A 17,677-nucleotide genomic window follows, 5' to 3' on the forward strand; every position below is an offset into this window, starting at 1 on the left:
GCAGATAATTATGACCAGTAGATAGCTGTGACTGAAGGTTCGGTCCCCTCGTGTCTGTTAGCCTGGGTTATATAAATTGTTGTGATCCCGTTCCTGGCGATGCATCTGTTTCAAAATCTACAGCAGCTGGTGTAGCGCATTGCTAGTCCCAGCAGGAAAGAAAAAGCAGTTGGATGTATTTATTTTATGAAATGCTCGTGTCAGTAGCAGCAGAAGCATCCAAGTAGGATTGTTTTCTACAGAGCGCGAATCTCAGACAGCCCTTACCCAACGCGTTGACAGTTTAAAATCCAGCGAACGGAGCAAAGACTGTGCCTATAACAGGGTCAGCAGTTCCGCTGCTCGCTTGTTTTGCCTTGCTGGGCTGGGTTGTGCTAGTATTTGTGAAGTGTCTTGAGTTAATGGAGATGCTAAGCGTTCTTGAAGTAGTGTTTTATTCTGCGTGCCTGAAAGCTGGTAGCCAGCTGTAAACAGAAAATGTCAAACAATTGATCCGAGGTTACTTATGTCAGTAGGTTTAATGAGGGCGATCGGTGTTTTGTTCTGCTATTAAGAGAGGATGGATTTAGATCATCTCTGAAGGTCTCTGTCAGTCTCGCTTTCAGCAGTTACTGTTTTGTTACACCGGCTTTCCGCTGTTGGTACCCAGTCCAAAAGGAGAGCTGTCCTTTCCAAAGCGTATTTAGATCTATCTTCATTCTGCATTAGGTTTTGGAAGGAAAAAAGACAAAGGTGAACAGTACGTTTTTGTAACTGTTATTAAATTGTCTTTCTCTGGGAATTAAATGATGAGAGTAAGTGTAATTGTGAGGTTGTTAGATTAAGCTAATAGCACCTTCTCCTTCTTAAGCTTTTGCACTCTTCCTGCGCGTAGGCGAGTATTTCTAGTCCTGCGCGTCTCGGCTCGCGCAGCGGGGCGCAAGGAGATGGCGTGACTTGCCAGAGCTTGCCCCGCAGCACCCGGCGGGGTGGCTCCAAGCTGTCCGTTCATTTTGGCCAGGTTGCCCGCCCTTTGCTGCCGAGAGGACGGCGGAGGGTGGAGACGGGCCAGGCCTTGCTGGCGGGCCACCTCCCAAAGAACCCTGGCAGCTGAAGACGAGGCAGGCAATGTCTGCTGTGCTAACAGCTGCTCCTCTTCCTCTTTGGGTCTCCTGCCAGTCTTCCGTGGGCTGGAAGAGAAGGATGTGGAGTCTAGTTCGAGGCATTCCTTGCACGACTTGGTTTTATAAATGCTCTTATAGTGCTTTCCTGCAATCTGCGTGACGGGGGAGGGCAGGTGGTGACATAACCTGCTCTGTCGTCTGCTTTTATTGCTCTTAACCGTCACGGCCCCCCATAAACTCCTGCCGGTCCGCTTCACCCTACGCTCGGAGAAGGTGCCGGGGCAGCGTAAGCACCGCGGCCAAGTCCCGGCAGCACCGCGGACCCCTTCCCGCTGCCCGCCCGCGCCGCGGGGCCGTGTGAAGCGAGGCGGGGCCGTGTGAAGCGAGGCGGGGCCGGGCCGTGTGAAGCGAGGCGGGGCCTCTCGGGCCACTCCCCCACCGGCAGCGCATGGGCAGTGCCGGCAGGGGCGGGGCGGAGCCGTGCGCATGCGCGGGGCGGAGTCGGGTGGGGCCGGCCCGCCCCTGCCGGCGGGCGGGGCGGGGAAGGCGGAAGGGCCGGGCGGCGTGAGGCGCTGCCGCCATGGGCCTCTTCGGGAAGACCCCCGAGAAGCCGCCCAAGGAGCTGGTGAGGCCCCGGCGGTGCCGCCGCCTTAGGCGGAGGCTGGGAGGCGGCGGGCGCCTGCGGCTCGGGGGCGGCGGCCTAGGCGCATGGCGTTGCGGAGGGGCCGGGCCCGGCCTGGGCGAGGCGCCGGGGGCCTCGTCTGACAGCGCCCGGCCCGGGGCTGAGGGGAAGCGGCGAGCCCGCGTCCCCGCGGTCGGGGGCAGGAGGGTTCGGAGCGGGCGGGGTGCCCCGGTGGGGCCTGTCCCGGGGGATCGCGGCTGGTGGGGAGCCCCGGCGGGGGCTCTTCGCTGCTTCTGAAGCGCAGCAGCTTCTTAACGCGCTGGGGCCGCTGTCAGAGGGCTCCTGCTCCCTGGGCTGTGCGGGGGCTTGCAGGGGGCTGCTCGGGGCCACAGGAGCAGTAGCCAAAGGAGCGACGCGTCCTGGGTGTCGTGGCCTGGGGAGGCTTGGTCAGCGGCTCCTGGAGCTTTAGCTTGCTGTTAGCTGTCCCCCATAACTTCCAGCCCCGCGGCTTCGCTAGGGGCTTCTAGCTCCTGTTGCAAAAACAAGCTTAAAAATATGAATAGCTGAAATATTGGGACTTGGTGGTTTTTTGAGTCTGCAGGCAAACTTTGTAAACCCTGCTTCTACCCACACATTTATAATGTCACAGTGAAATGAAATAATTGAGATACTGATGGACTCTACTGTTGCCTTTCATAAATCAATATATTAATTAAAAAAAACCCTATTTGGTGGGGGGCAAGATCAGGTACTAAAAAAGCAACAGGGAGAAGGTGGCAGATACTGAAGTTGAAGACTCGGAAGAGCTGCAGTGTCACAGATATTCCCTGCTGCTTTGTAGCAAGCAGGTCCCAGAGGAGCAGGCCGTAGTCATCGCCTGTTGGGTGACAGCATTAAATAAGGAATGTACTTTTGAGAATGTGCTTTCCCTTCCTCCTCTGCCTGTGTCAGAGCACCATGCAGGCTGGTTATAGTTTCCTTCATTTGTGAGCAGTGTTGGAAGATGCCACAGAGAAATGGGGTTTGGAGGCTGCTGCTCTCAACGCTGGGATAAAGCAGCAGACAACTGTTTAACCCGCATGAAGTGGTTGTACTGCACTGCTAAGTTCTTGTTTCATCTCCGACGACCGCTCTTGCCTTTCCATAACTGACAAGCTTCTTGTGTTTTCCAGTAACACAGCGTGTCTGTGGGTCATCTTGGAGCTGTCTGCAGAAAAGCCTGCAAAGGCGCTAGGAAACAGGCGTGTCTGACCCGTAGGGAGCAATGACGTGGGTCACCTTGCTGTCACGAGCACGCTCTTGGGTTGCAGGCTGGCATGATGACCTCACAGGTCATAACGGCCATATTGAGAAACCCATTAATAGTGAGAAATTTCGTTTCTCCTGTGTCTAACCGCGCAGCTTTAGAAGGAAGAAGAAGTTATTTCTGCTTACTAGATGATGGGGAAATGGCACCGCTTACCTCGTGCCTGCCAGCAGCTGTACACAACGTACTGTCCCGGAGTAGGGCTAGAGAAAGCAATCCGAGCACTGCAGGAGGTGGCTGGTGATGGGAGGAGGTGGAGGTTCTTGTGTTGGCAGTGAGTCACCCTGGGTTTGTTTGTATGCTCGCTGGCTGTCGATGGGAGAGAACTTATACGGCAAACATCTTCAGTCCTTCTGAGGAGGAGCTAGTGATGCATTTCAGCCTGTCTAAAGCTGGGGGTCTGCTATACATTTAATGCCACGTCTGGGTTGTTTAAGCTTAAAAAGTGGTTTGCCTCCAGTGTAGTCCGAGTGGTTTATTTCGGCTTAGTGTTTTGCTGGCTGACTCTCCGGTGTGATGTGGTGCTGTGAGAGTGACGTTTTTATTTATGTCCGAAGTGGAAGCAGAATAGCCACATCAGCATGGAGTTGTGCTCGGGGTAATTAGCCTTGCTTAGTTGACCAAAGTGCTTCTATTCCCAGCATTGCTACCTCTGCTTTGCATTGCGCCCTGATTCGTAGCCGTATCCCTGGTTTCCTGCATGAGATTGGCACTTCAGCTTCTTCACTGCTCAACAAATTGCCGTGTCTCATGTAACCGGCAGCGTGCAGTACTCTAGATGAGAGTCAAAGCGATTTCCTCCTCCTCTTATACACAAAACTGGTGATGCGTGCTGGGACGACCAGCGGATGAAGAAACACCCAGCTCTGTCTTTATGAGGACGGTTGTGTGAAGCAGCTTGTTCCTGGGCAGTATTAGGGATGAGCTATCAAAGAGTTTTCTGCTGTCAGAGTTAGCAGGGGTTGATGACAACATACAGCCAGTTGTGGTCTCTTGTCGGTCTCTTCTCCCAAGTAACAAGCGATAGGACAAGAGGAAATGGCCTCAAGCTGCGCCAGGGCAGATTTAGGTTGGATATTAGGAAAAACTTCTTCACCGAAAGGGCAGTCAGGCCCTGGCACAGGCTGCCCAGGGAAGTGGTTGAGTCCCCATCCCTGGAGGGATTTAAAAGGCAGGTAGACGTGGTGCTTAGGGACATGGTTTAGTGGTGGGCTTGGCAGTGCTGGGTTAATGGTTGGACTTGATGATCTTAAGGGTCTTTTCCAACCTGAACGATTCTGTGATTCTGTGTAGTTTAATGGTGTCTTTGTGCCGGGTTGTGCGTCACAGAGACAGAATCAGTGAATCCTGCTGCAGTTCCTTAGACAGTTGCCGATTGTGCTTTTACATGAAAGCTTAATACATGTTGGTTTGTTCTAGAATACAACTTGTAGAGCATATCTCTAGAAGATGTTACATTTGAGACATGACAGTTGGCCAGCCAGAGTTCAATCATACTTTGCCTCAGTCTCTTTCCCCTCTTTTCTCCATCTAGCGTAGACATACTCAAAAGAGGGACCTTCTTAGCCTCTTATCAGGGTGAGGAATGAATCTACGTGAAATTTTTCTGCCCTGTTCTGTACAGCAAGAGGGGAGGCTGCAGCTGGTCCAGCAAGGCTGCTTTTTTTTTTTTTTCCTGTAATAAAACAGGATTCAAGTAAAAGGTACAGGAGCTTTCTGAAATCCCTTCAAAACTTGTGCACACCCATAATGTGTACGCACAGAGCTCTGAGGGCTTTCGCGTTTGGGTTTTTTTGCAACAGATTTTGTGCTTGGGCAACTCAGATGGTGGTCATTGTCTGTAGTCAAAACATGGTCTTGCTCCTCATGACTGAGAGCATTTCTTTTGAGACCAGTACAAGTCTAAGAATCTGTCTTGCTCTGCTGGGCTCATGCACTGAAGAGCGCTCTTTTTACAGCTCTGTTATAAAGCTTATTCAGGTAGATGAGGCTTTTTATTTGAATAAAAAAAAAAAAATCACATAAAAATCAGGATGATTTTCATATGAAACTTCTTATATAGCCACCTAGACTACTTGAGTGGCCTGTGCACTGGCATGTGCAGTGTGCAGGTGGATCCATGAACTAGAGGTCATCTTAATACTTGGGTTTTTTTTTTTAGATACTGTGCAAAATCTGTGCTGCTAATAATAAAAGTAGCATCAGAGCTCCCCAAGCATTTGGCAGTCTGTTTGTATGCTAGTATTATCTCCCAATTCTGGTTCTGCAGCCCCTCTCTGCTTCCTTATTTACCGCAAGCACTTCCAGTTCTCAGCTGGGTGTCTGGCAGCTGCTGGCTCCCCGATGTCTCCGCTTCCCCAGAGAGGTGGTCGGGGCAAGTGGTGCTCCCCACCTCCTGTGCCGGGGGAGCCAGGAGTGCTGGGACGGAGGGATCTTGGCGAGTCGCAGGAGGGGGTGGCTGTGTTTGAACCCCACCAAATGCAGGGGAAGGGAAAGCGGAGGGCAGAGCTGCCATGTAGAGGGACCTGAGCAAGTGGGAGGAATGGGCCAGCAGGAACCTCACGATGTCGAGCAATGCAGGGTTACGTATGTGGGACAGCCATCCCTGAAAAAAAAACCAAAAAGGGGATGTGCAGCCTGGGGCTGGCTGGGCAGCAGCTATGCAGGAAAGGACCTGGGCCTCCCACGGATAATAAACGTGAGTTAGCAGTGCTCCTTCGCAGCGATGAGGGCAAACTGGGCTGCATTAGTGAAGTGTAATCATCAAGTTGAGGCAAATGGTTGTTCAATTACTCTGCTGCGTTCAGCATTAACGAGGCCACATCTGCAAAACAGTGGCCTGGTTTGGGCACTCGGTTCAAGAAGGATATCAGCACACCGGGGAGAGTGCGCCAAAGGGCCACCGAGGTGTGGCGGAGGGCTGGAGCCCATGACACAGGAGGAGAAGCTGAAGAAACTGGGCTCGTTTTAGCTTGGAGAAGAGAAGGCGAAGGGGCAAGAATCTAAAGCCCTTCACTGCCTCTAATGGGGTGGTAGTGAAGGCAGAGCTAGGTAGCTTTCAGGTGTGCCCAGTGATGGGAAAGGGGCTATGGCCACAGGTGGCCAGAGGAGAATTTTGAATTGGACATGAGGGAAATTCCTCACCACAGGAGTGATTAAGTGCTGGAATAGATGCCCAGAGCAGCTGTGAAGTCTCTGCCCTCGGACAGTGTCAAAACTCAATGGTCGAGGCCCCGAGCAACCTGTCTGAACTCTGAACTTGGTCCTGCTTTGAGTAGGAGGTTGGCTTGGAGACCTCCTGGGGTTCCTTCTGACTGAAACGGGTAATAGCACTCCTGGTGCTGTCATTCCGTGCCAAAGTTTCTACCTGATGCTGAAATCCCCTGCGGCAAGTTCCCTCTGCACAGCGACGTGGCTGTGACGTGGGAGGTTAGCCAGGCAGCGAGCGTCCGATTCTGAAATCGCATCCTCCTTAACTCCTTGTCTGAATGTTAAGAGTAGTGCAATAACTTGATGGTATCTCTGCAGTGGTTTTTTAAATTTGAATAATTAAATATTTAAACATGATTCATAACGTAAAGCTTGTGCATTTTGAAGTGCTTCTTTTGATATTGAATGGTTGTTACATGAAAGTGTAAAAGCATCGTTTTAAGGTTGGAATTTCAAGTAACTCTCACTTTCTCTTTTGAAGGTCAATGAATGGTCCTTGAAGATAAGGAAAGAAATGAGAGTGATTGATAGACAGATCAGAGGTTTGTACTTATGTCTCATTTTTTGTTTTTCCTGTCTGCCTTCAAGGTTTTTTTGCTTTAGTTGGGGGAGGCTGTAAAATCTAATAACCCAGGGTACTCTATCGCGTCTGGAATAAAGCAAGATGAATGTGATCCTGGGGCCAGACTTAGTCTGTGTTACAAAATGATGTTGCTGTGAAGTTCTCCAAGTAAAATTTTCAAAAGAACCTGAATATTGTATGCTTCCAGTAAAATATAATACTCTTAAATCCCATTTGATAAGATGAATTAGACTTCTTATCCAGAAATTCAGCCACATTGGTTTAACGAATAATATCGGTGTGGTATGTAATTCCACACGTCCAAAGTTCCGCGGGTATGTACAGGCATGAAGCGCACGTGCTAAACAAAAGTAGCTTGCTGTCAGCTTGGGAAAATTGCAAATAGGAGAGAAGGAAGAAAAAAAAAAAGACTTTTCTCAGTGGGAGTTTTGCTGTTAAATTATGGGCATTACACTTTTGAAGAGGTCTTGAAAAGCAGAGGAGTTGCTTATTATTACACTGCCACTAGCTCAGTTTCTTGTTCTCTCTTCTGCCTGCCTTCCCCGAGTCAAAAAATAGGTTTGAGGCAGATTCTATTTTCCTCTTTTCATCTTCTACCCTGCCCTCAGGATTGGTCCAAGGAGTGTGCTGGTAAGGGATATTTTGTGTCAGCATCTGGTTATTAGGCACATGCCTGTTTTGAGCAACTCCTCAAGGAGTACGTTTGCCCTTCCCCCTTTCCTCCCCAGCCCCTTGCTTCTGGACTAAGCTGGAAGGGTTCATATATTCTCCCACTTGTAGACATGTACGAGTTGGTTGGAGAGAGATGCTCATGCAGTACAAAGTCTGTCTTTGTCCTCATCTGTAAAATGAGGACAGGGTTTATGCCTCTTCCAGGAAAACCGATGTACAGTGATGTTCATTATGCTTGTGAATTGTTTTGCAGTCTCCAAGGCGCTTTCTGTGGCTGTATCGGGCACAGAGCGACCGAAATGTGGCCGATCTTAACAGCAGAGTGCGTTTTAGAGGTCGCATCTGCTGCGGGAACAAACTACCCACGTGTTCACTATTGATGGTTTCTTGACATTTTGGTTCTCTCTCAACTTTATGCATGCCATAGTACTTCTAATGGCCTATATAGATATTGGGTTATGTCGTAGTCTGATATTTTGACGTGGATGTAAATCTAATTATTGTAACAGCTCTAAAAGTCTCTGTATTTCAGTGTGTTACATTCAAAGAAATACAGTTCAGCACATAAGAGCTTAGACTAACCATCTGCTATTGTGATAATTCCCATTAAAATAAAGTACAGAATCTCTTTGTAACGCCCATATTGTGCTAGGATTTCACATCTTACCCAGTGTCAGGAGTGGAAATGCATGGTTCTGCTGCACACTTACCAGGCTGGCAGGCTGCTGCTGAAAGATGACAGCCACATGCCACTACAGGTTTTTTTCCAAAATTACTCACTGTAGTCAGATTCTGCCATGCTTTGTCATTTCGATTGAGATTTACACAGGACATCGCTGTAATCTTTGATGCTGAGCAGGGACCTGTCTTAGTTTCCCCTGGGGAAAGCTGTGCTAGATGTGTTTTGATACTCCAACACTCGGATCCACCTGGGATGAACTGAGTGGGCTTGGATCACTCGAACACTTGGCTCGCCCAGTCGGCGCAGTTACTAATATAGCCACACGCTGTTTCAAACCATCTGTTGTTGGACTCCTGCTGTTGTCATGATTTCTGTTTGGTGTAGGTTGCTTTTGAGGGCTTGGAAGGCTTGAAGAAATGAAAGGTATCCTTGTGACTTCAGAATTGAATTTTTTTTTAGTTAATATAGTTGGAGTAATACAGTAACTTTGTGCTTTACTGAGCTTACAAGTCCCTCTCGCAGATGCTCTGGACTGCTTTGTGCCTCTGTGGTGCTTGGTAGTGCTGCGGAGGGGAGTGGTGTGGTGACTGGTTCATTAGAGGTGCATAGCTGGCATTGACCTTCAAAGGTGGAGCTGACCATTCTTGCATATTTTATGCCACTAATCTCATGTTCAGCAGTTGGTCACGCAAGCGAAAGCATTCACTCCAGTACGGGGCCCCGCTGCCCCAGTTTGGCTGCAGTAACACAATACTTGTGGTTGTTTTTTAGCTGACAAAGTGAATGTTGTAGTTCCTCAGCGCTGCTGGAGTACTCCTGGTGCTTTCTGGTTTTTGCTGTAGCGGTTCAGCTGTTTCTTACCTGTTCTGATATGCTGGGAGTTGACTCACTCCCGTGTCTGACATACAGATGTCTTCAAGCTTGTGACATTTCTGCGGATAATAATGGGGAAGCAGCAAGGAGTATGTTCTTCTGGTTACGATCCTACAGATTTCTGCCAGCCCTTTAGGATAAAGACGCCATTGAATGATACTGAGAGAATGACTCATCCTGAGTACAGGGTTCATTAACTCCCACGTGAGAAGCTGTGTCGAAGTCTCCAAGTTGGCCTGTGCCAAAAAGTGTGCGTTGATGCCTTTGTTTTTATAAAAGGGCAACTTCTGATTCTTGCCTATGTGTAACTTCTGTCTGGTATAAATCAAGAAGACTCAAACAAAATTAAATTTGAACAAAGCCTTTGCTAGAAATAATTCTTGTGGTCATTTCCTTCAACTCTTTGCAGGAAGGTGAGCCTAACCGTTACTATCTGAATTCTTTATTTACTTTAGGATAATTTTTTTTGAGGACTCTTAGATCCACATTTCACCAGTGGTTAATTTATTGCTGAGTCTGAGAGAGAAGGGGGTTGATACAGCCCCTGCTTGTTCCTGCATTTCTTACTCCGAGCTTTTTGAGGTACCTGGCTTCTGCTGTACACAGCCAGCGTTATCTGACAAGGCAGACGTGCGAACAGTCACCCCAGATTTGCTAGAGAAGCCTACGTTATTTAAGGAAGCCTATTTAGCGTATAATATTTCAAATCCAGCTATTTGGTGCTCATTTTGTACAGGCTTAGTTCAGTACTCCTGCTCCAGCCTGCTCTTATAAAAAGCTGTTGAATGAAGCTGGATACCTGGAGAGTTTGAACAGGCTACTTTAAGTTATATCTAACAATTTACCAGCATACTAGCTTTCACTGATAAATTATCCATGGCTTGGGCACCAGCCAGCCAGCTTATAATTTGAACGCGTCAGTTTATACAAACACCTGACGCGCATGTCTTAAAGTATGAGCAGTATAAATTCAAGACCTTCACTCCTTAAGTACAAGTGTAGACTTGGCTGGGTATCCAGTTGAGGCTCAATGAGTTGTGCCTGACGAGGGGAATAACTAAGTCTGTCTGCAAGGATGGAGGCTGCTTTTGGCAGTAATTGACAAATCTGTGGTTCTAAGTAACTCTTAAAGTTGTGGACACACCCTTACAAATTCACTATAAGATGGTTAGCTTTTTGTTTTTGAGGCAGTGTACATCTAAATCTTTCTAGCCTCTGTGAGATCAGCCTAATATAGTCTTCTGAATGTATTTTTTTTTTCAGAAAAACACATTTCAGGGATTTAGAAACGATGAGGACAGTTTTGCCTACAGCAGCCCTCAAATTCACTTGAAGGTGGGCATATCACAGTCAGGTTGGACTCGATGATCTCAGAGGTCCTTTCCAACCTTAATGATTCTATGATTCTGTATGGGTTAAGGTTTGAATGTAGTCTGACAGATAAGTCTTTTTGCTAGTAAAATGCTTGTCTGTCTTCCGAGACTCCTGGTTTCAAACTCCTTGTGACAGCTTTGTTCCTTCCTGGTGAAGTGGGGCTGTCTGGTGATGAACGCGGAAGAGGTAATCTTGTAAGCAACAGATCAGTACAGTAGTCTTAAACTGTGTGTGTATATATTATATATGTGTGTATTCATAGAAATATATCTTTATATCAGGCCAGTTTAATAGTCAGGAAGTTATTCTGAAGTTGTAAGTCAAGTAGTCATCTCAGAGTGCTTTGTTCTTACTGGACCTTTTTTGCTTCTTAAGAGTTCATCTTTGTCAGCTTAGCTTCACACAGTGATATTCCTGGACAGTCCTTTACAGTACTCTTAACTGCAAAGGAAATTACAGAGCTGCATGTTTAGTAATGAGAATTTTCCTATTAATATTTAGTTGAATTAATCAGCTAACATGTAAATCATCCTAGAACAAAGTCTTTGAGTAACAGAGGGGATCTGAAATCGAGCAGAAACGATTCTTTGCATTGAAAATACACCCCAACAAATGACTGGTTCCTCTTCCAAATCCTTAGCAGTTTGTTGCTATTTGCTGTGTTGTTCTGTGCTCCAGATATCCAGAGAGAAGAGGAGAAGGTGAAGCGATCGATAAAGGATGCTGCCAAAAAGGGTCAGAAAGATGTGTGTGTGATCTTGGCGAAGGAACTGATCCGCTCTCGAAAGGCCGTAAGCAAACTCTATGCATCCAAAGCTCACATGAACTCTGTTCTCATGGGGATGAAGAACCAGCTTGGTAAGAACAACTTCTGAGCGCTTCTAGCTTTAGAGGTGAGGTCTGGGTTTCCATTTTCAGAACCAAGGTCAAACGCAGTCAAAGCTTCAATTTGGAAGCAGTCCTACTCTTGTGAAAGGCAGCCGATTCCAGCGGGCTTCAGGACCCAGGGAAATTCCTCCCGTCACGGGCCCAGAGGGGGGAGGCTGCTGCAGTTCCACGTCCCCGCACCCAGCCAGGCTGAGCACCAGCAGGCTCACGCACCCACGCACGCACACTGCCTTTACCAGCACCCACGTGCAGCTTTCACACGAACGTGGACAGCGCTGACAGCTCAATCCTGGTCTTCCTCTTCAGCTGATTAGGACTGAGGTCCACTAGTAGAATACATATATACACACATGCACAACATAGGGGTTGTTCCAGTAGCTGCTCTCAGACACTCAGTCTAAGCTGGCCCCAGATCTTCTCTGCCTGAGCTGCTGGTACCTGGACCTGTAGGCCCCTGAGGTTTGTGGTCTTCCCTGGTCCACCTTGATCCCTCCCTTTCTCCACCTTCAGCCCTTCCCCTAAACATCCAATAAAAAGTTTCTCATGTTCAATCACATTCCTGCAATCCCCTTAAAAGATTCCAGAAGAAGTTTTTCTCAGTTCAAAAAATGCTCTTTTCCCCCGCATCCCATACTGAGTCCTGTATCCCTGTAGGCAATGAGCCCCTTCAGTCTGCAGGGTGTTCTGGAGACCGCTTCCCCACTGCCCTGTCTGGATGGGTTTCCCACCCTGGCCTCTGGAGTAGTCAGGGAGCTCCCAGTTCACTTTCTGGGGTTCCTGCCCCTCATTGTTCCCTAGATCCTCGCTGGCTGGCTGTGTTTCCTCTGATTAGCTGCCCAACAGATAACCTAACACCTCTCCTCAGAGCATGAGGGTTGCAGTGACGTGAGGATCACAGGCTCAGAAACAGAACTCTGTTCCGGTAATTTGGGGCACGTTTTTAGTGCGCGTTCGTAAACAGTTTGAATGCGTGCCTAATACTCGCGTATCCTTGTGGAGCCTGTTGTTACTGATTTTGACAGGATCTGTAACGTGAGGTTTACTTCCCTCGGTAGAATTCCCTTCACCTTGTAAATTATTGTTTCTCTAGCAAGAGGCTTAGGCCGCTTGCTAAGTCCTAAATGGAGATGGGGGGGGGGTGTCAGTATTTGATTTTTCTTGATGTGGATGAATCGATTTGCCCCGTGGCTTAATACCTAGCTCCCATAAACCCTGCTTGGTCCTTTGTGCTCCCCCAGCACCACCATCTTTCCCTCATTCCTTATCCACACCAGAAATCTGTTATAACAAGCCTCCTGCAGTATTTTCCATACCTCAGAGCATTCCGGTCTGCAACGAGAGCAGAGCAGAAAGCATTAAAGACAGGGAAAGACTTGGTGGAGGCTAACGCACTGAAACGTCGAAGCATTCCCCCCACCCCAGCATTATCCAAGCTAGTTGCTAGTGAATTTTAATACTAGATCAGTGATAGATCAGGAGTCGCAATGTGAACCTTAAGTGTAATCTTAGGATAGGTAAAATGTGGCTCATTCAGGAAAGGGAGCCAGAGGCCATCCTTGCAGCTTGAGGTGTCCTTTAAAAGGAAAAACCCCTTATTGCCGCTACCAGCCTCTTCGTCTTACTGGGAGTGTTCTGACACGCTTACCCAAGCAATGGGAAGGAACCTAGAATTCGGTCTGGGGTTTGTCATTAACTTGCTTCGTCTTGGGGGAAATGATCGCTAAAGGCAAGATTTCTGTTAGCTTGTTAACATTACAAGTGTAATGTTCTTAAAGAAATGAAGTATTAAAATGAAAAATAATATATGCTGTACCTTCATTTTGCTTCATTAAGGAGTGACCATTTTATATGCCAACAGGTAAGTTCTCCGTGGCTAGGAAGCTGTGAAGATAGATGGCACAATTCAGGAACCTCAGAGTACCCTGAATGATTGCATTTCCATCTTGGTGTATCAACATACTTGAGAAGAGCTTTTAAGAATAGCCTCTGGAAAGAGTATTGTTAAATTCAGTTTAAACTACACTTATTTCCAGCTTATCTGCTTTAGTATTAATTTACTAGCTTACTGTTTTATGTGAAACTATAACCTCTAGTGCCGAGGTGCTGGAGCGTGTCCAAAGAAGGGCAACGAAGCTGGTGAAGGGTCTGGAGCACAAGTCTGGGGAGGAGCGGCTGAGGGAGCTGGGGTTGTTTAGCCTGGAGAAGAGGAGGCTGAGGGGAGACCTTATCGCTCTCTACAACTGCCTGAAAGGAGGCTGTAGCCAGGTGGGGGTTGGTCTCTTCTCCCTAGTAACAAGCGATAGGATGAGAGGAAATGGCCTCAAGCTGCGCCAGGGCAGGTTTAGGTTGGATATTAGGAAAAACTTCTTCACCGAAAGGGCTGTCAGGCCCTGGCACAGGCTGCCCAGGGAAGTGGTTGAGTCCCCATCCCTGGAGGTATTTAAAAGCCGGGTAGATGTGGTGCTTAGGGACATGGTTTAGTGGTGGACTTGGCAGTGCTGGGTTAACGATTGGACTTGATGACCTTAAGGGTCTTTTCCAACCTTAACGATTCTACAGTTCTATGGTTCTGTTGCACTAGAACTTCTGCCAGCGTTAGTTTCCACCACCCAGTGTCAGGCGGAAGGTCGCTGGTTTGGTCAGCAGCCAGGCACGGAGCTGGGCTGCAGCTCCACTGGTGAGGAGCAAAGGCAGGAGCTCCTCAGGGATCTCCCTTTGTGAACTGGGGTGCAAGTGAGTTGAAATCTCTCTGCAGGCAATATCTGGGTTGCTCCAGGTAAACATACAGGACAAGCATCTTTGCTAGAAACTTATTTTTTCTGATGTGGGTAGGAGTTGAGCTTTTCCAGGAAGGTAGACAAGAATGAAGAAGCAGGATGCCCATTTCTTTTTTTAATGTTTGCCTAAATGCAAACAAATTTCTGTCCATATAGGGAGGATAAAATTTCTCTGCTTTTGGTGGTGCATGGATTGTTCAAGCTTTTCTATGCTTCTCCTTCACAGCTGTCCTGCGAGTAGCAGGTTCATTGCAGAAGAGCACAGAAGTCATGAAAGCTATGCAAAATCTAGTAAAAATCCCTGAAATCCAAGCGACGATGAGGGAGTTGTCCAAAGAGATGATGAAGGTAAGATCTACAACATAAATAAGAGTTGGGTGAACGAGAGGTGGTCGTTAGCGTGCTGTGAGTGGCCCCTGTGTCAGAGGGCTTGCGCGACCTCTGACAAACAGAAATTCAAGTAGCACGTGAAGAGCTGGGGACTTTCTAGCAAGTTACGGTATGTGGGGAAAAGCCTGGCTCGGTGATACCTGCAGCGCGTTTGCTGTAAAGCTTGAAGCCAAAAAATGCTGCTGAGGTTGAGGATGGAAGGAGGAAGACCAGTCCCCAACAGAGCGGTTGCGGCTCAGTCATCCTAGTCCCGAGGGCGGGGAGGGACCGAGGCTCACAGCAGGGCTCACGCCTGTGCCCAGTGGCTGCCCGTATCCCCGAGCTTCTGTCTGGTCTGGGGAGACTGGATTTCCTGCTTTCAGGAATGAAAATGTTCATTAAGATGGACGCACCTCAGGCTGTTGCGGAGTGGGAAGCTGAAAGTCCCATCTTGGGCAAGATGGCTGTTCCGCTACTGGGTTTAAAAACTTTGTGTCTCCATCTGATGAAAGTGCTCTGATTTTAAAGTAAACTCATTCTCTGTCATGGCTTATTGACTTTTCAGCTACCGAAGTCGTTTTGCTTTTTCCCCTCTTACCACTCTAGACTGTTTAGGTCACATCAGCTTTTTTCTTAATAATTTTACCGTTACGTACCAGAGCAATTTGGCCATCTCTAGGTTGCAGGCCCTGCAGAGGAACGTTTTCAAGCGCAGACAGAAAAAAGGGAACCCACGTCGAACACTGATTTTACAGCATGTTACACAATTTGTGCTTCATGACTGAAGTCCGCAGCTCTGTTTCGCATGCTTGGAGCGCACCGGGTTGTCGGCGTTTAGACACGCAACAAGGAATAAGAGCTTGAGGGTTTCAAAGTGAGAACATGTGTATTTAATCCTCAGTTTTCTTACCGTTTTTCCCGTGCATCGGTTGTACGGATATGTGCTTGAACTGTAGGCGGGCGTTTTGGCCAGCCCTCGTGCAACGGGATAGCCTTGATCTGAAAAGCTTGAGCGTCAAGCGAGCGGTGGGTAAATGCCTGGGTAGGCGTAACCTGATCTCGAAAGTAGGAAGCGCATCCCCTTACTCCGCTGTTCCCAAGGGCATCACCTGCTGCCTTTTTGTTTTCTGCTAGGCTGGAATTATAGAGGAAATGCTGGAGGACACCTTTGAAAGCCTGGAGGATCAGGAGGAAATGGAAGAGGAAGCTGAGATGGAAATCGATAAAATCCTTTTTGAAATCACAGCTGGTGAGTTTGTCTGTGTTTGCCGAGAGCAGAGCCTTGCCCCCGCTCTGGTCAATAAGACGCAGCAATTTAAGTCTTCGTCTGTTCCGGCTCGACTGCGCGCTCCCGGTGGCGTCTCTGCCTTTGCGAACAGGCAGAGTGCTCTGACAAACTGGTTTCTCGGGGAATACTGGCTGAGGCGGCCGGCGAGGCTCCGTAAAGCATAAGTAATAGCGTCAGCTGATGTCTGTGCAGCTCTGTAGTTGAGGCTTTAGCAGATCGGCGTCTGTACAGTGGATCCTCGTAACGAGGTGAAATCTATGTAAGTGACTAGATACACTAGATTAATGAAGCAGGAGATACACTCAGCCACATTGCCGTGAGTCTTGGGCTGTGTTGTGATTCCTGGCTGTAAAATGCTGTCGTGTCTCGAGTTGCTGGGGGAAAAAACCCCACAAAACAAATAAAAAAAATAAAAAAAAAAAAGCCCTAAAACCCAAACCTAACCCAAACCCCCAACTTCTCCCTTAGAGCTTATGAAGTAACGATCTGCTGCTTCAGTTATTTGGCTTGGATGATGCTTAGCGTGCTCCTTACCTGAACGTCTTGTGACGTGGTGTGACCGATGGGGTACCGGAGCTGGGTTGACCCGCTGGGAGCGCAGCTCCCCAGCTCCTGCCCTGCTGTCACCTCCTGCCAGCCCAGCCGCTGCCTCCTTGCCCTCTCTCGCTTCTCACAGCCCGCTCTGCTGTTTTCCGTCGGGTTTCCTGGCTGGGGGGAGCGGCCCCTCGCCGGCCGGGGCAGTACCGCTGCGCCCGCCGACAGCCCAGGGCTGGCCCCGTCAGCCAGCTCTCGCGTGCGACCTCTACCACCAGCGACAGGTCGAATTGTTTTAAATATCTGTACCCGAAAGCTGCTAATTAGTAAATGAAGACCTAATGTGTTTGCAGGGGCCTTGGGTAAAGCACCAAGTAAAGTCACAGACGCTCTTCCAGAGCCCGAACCCATGGGAGCGGCCGCTGCCGTCGACGAGGAGGAGGACATTGAGGCAATGCAGTCGCGGTTAGCTACCCTCCGTAGCTAAGGATGAAACGAATGTGTACAGTTTGCCTTTTTATTTTTTTCTTTTTTTGCAGTGGGATATTCTGTCCTACCTTCAAAATGCAAAACTTAATATGTGAGAATACTTTATGTAATATATATATTTTTTTTTTCTCTTCCTGGGGAGTGTATTCTCCAAGAAACTACTGTAATATACTGCTTGGGGAGCGCAGCCTCTAGAGATTCTCCTTTTCTGTTCAGCCCATCTCCCCCGTGAGAGGGTGCGGTGAAATGGCAACGGTGGTGTAACGTTATGTATTTTTAGGTATAAAATCCTGAAATACACTCTTAGCTTCAAGTCCCATCTTTCCCTACAAGGCACTTTGGCTTAATCTGCTACCAGAACCCCTCAGTGGTAAGAAAGATCTTTGTTTTTCTGAATCACTGCAACTTTTATTAAAGCTGCTCTTAACAGTCGCTTCTGTGCATCAGTTTAGTTTGCATCACTTCAGACTCTTTTCACAAACAATATCCACCTCTCACAGCTCCCTCCTGGGTTTATAGCACTTTTTTTTTTTTCCTTTAGCACCCAGCGTAGTTAAAGAAAAGCTGTACGTAGCGAGAGCCTTATTTAGCGCAGGCAGGCTTGGGCTGTCCGGCATTCCCGCAGCCGGGAGTTCTGCCACAGGCAAGAGCTGTTCAGGCGCCGTCATGCAGCCGCCTGCCCGGGGCTGCCAGGAGAGAGGGCTCCTGCCCTGGGCTCTGAGGAGGGTGGGCGACCAGAGAAGGTTTCCAGACCTGCACAAGCCCTTTTTTGCCTGTTTCTCACCCCAAGACACATGTCAGTCATGCTCCTGAACGGCGAATGTCAGCCCTGCCGGCTCCCGGCTCGCCAGGAGCAGCCGCAGGGGATCGGACCGGCTGGTAGCACGCGGCAGGGGCAGCGCACGCC

At 48.5% G+C, this 17,677-nt stretch overlaps 1 protein-coding gene across 1 annotated transcript; it reads left to right on the forward strand.

The window, feature by feature from the left end:
• The first annotated feature begins 1,577 nt into the window (after positions 1–1,577).
• CHMP3 (charged multivesicular body protein 3) lies at positions 1,578–17,202 on the forward strand. The gene is made up of 6 exons (XM_087736164.1): positions 1,578–1,728; positions 6,723–6,783; positions 11,104–11,283; positions 14,317–14,438; positions 15,594–15,708; positions 16,635–17,202. Exons 1-6 carry the CDS (start codon positions 1,684–1,686, stop codon positions 16,766–16,768), a joined length of 657 nt encoding a protein of 218 aa, XP_087592290.1. The 5' UTR covers positions 1,578–1,683; the 3' UTR covers positions 16,769–17,202.
• The last annotated feature ends 475 nt before the right edge of the window (positions 17,203–17,677 follow it).

The sequence above is a fragment of the Nipponia nippon genome, unplaced genomic scaffold, assembly GCF_047370975.1.
Source record: "Nipponia nippon isolate SJK-2023a ecotype South Korea unplaced genomic scaffold, ASM4737097v1 scaffold_6, whole genome shotgun sequence".
NCBI classification, from domain to species: domain Eukaryota; kingdom Metazoa; phylum Chordata; class Aves; order Pelecaniformes; family Threskiornithidae; genus Nipponia; species Nipponia nippon.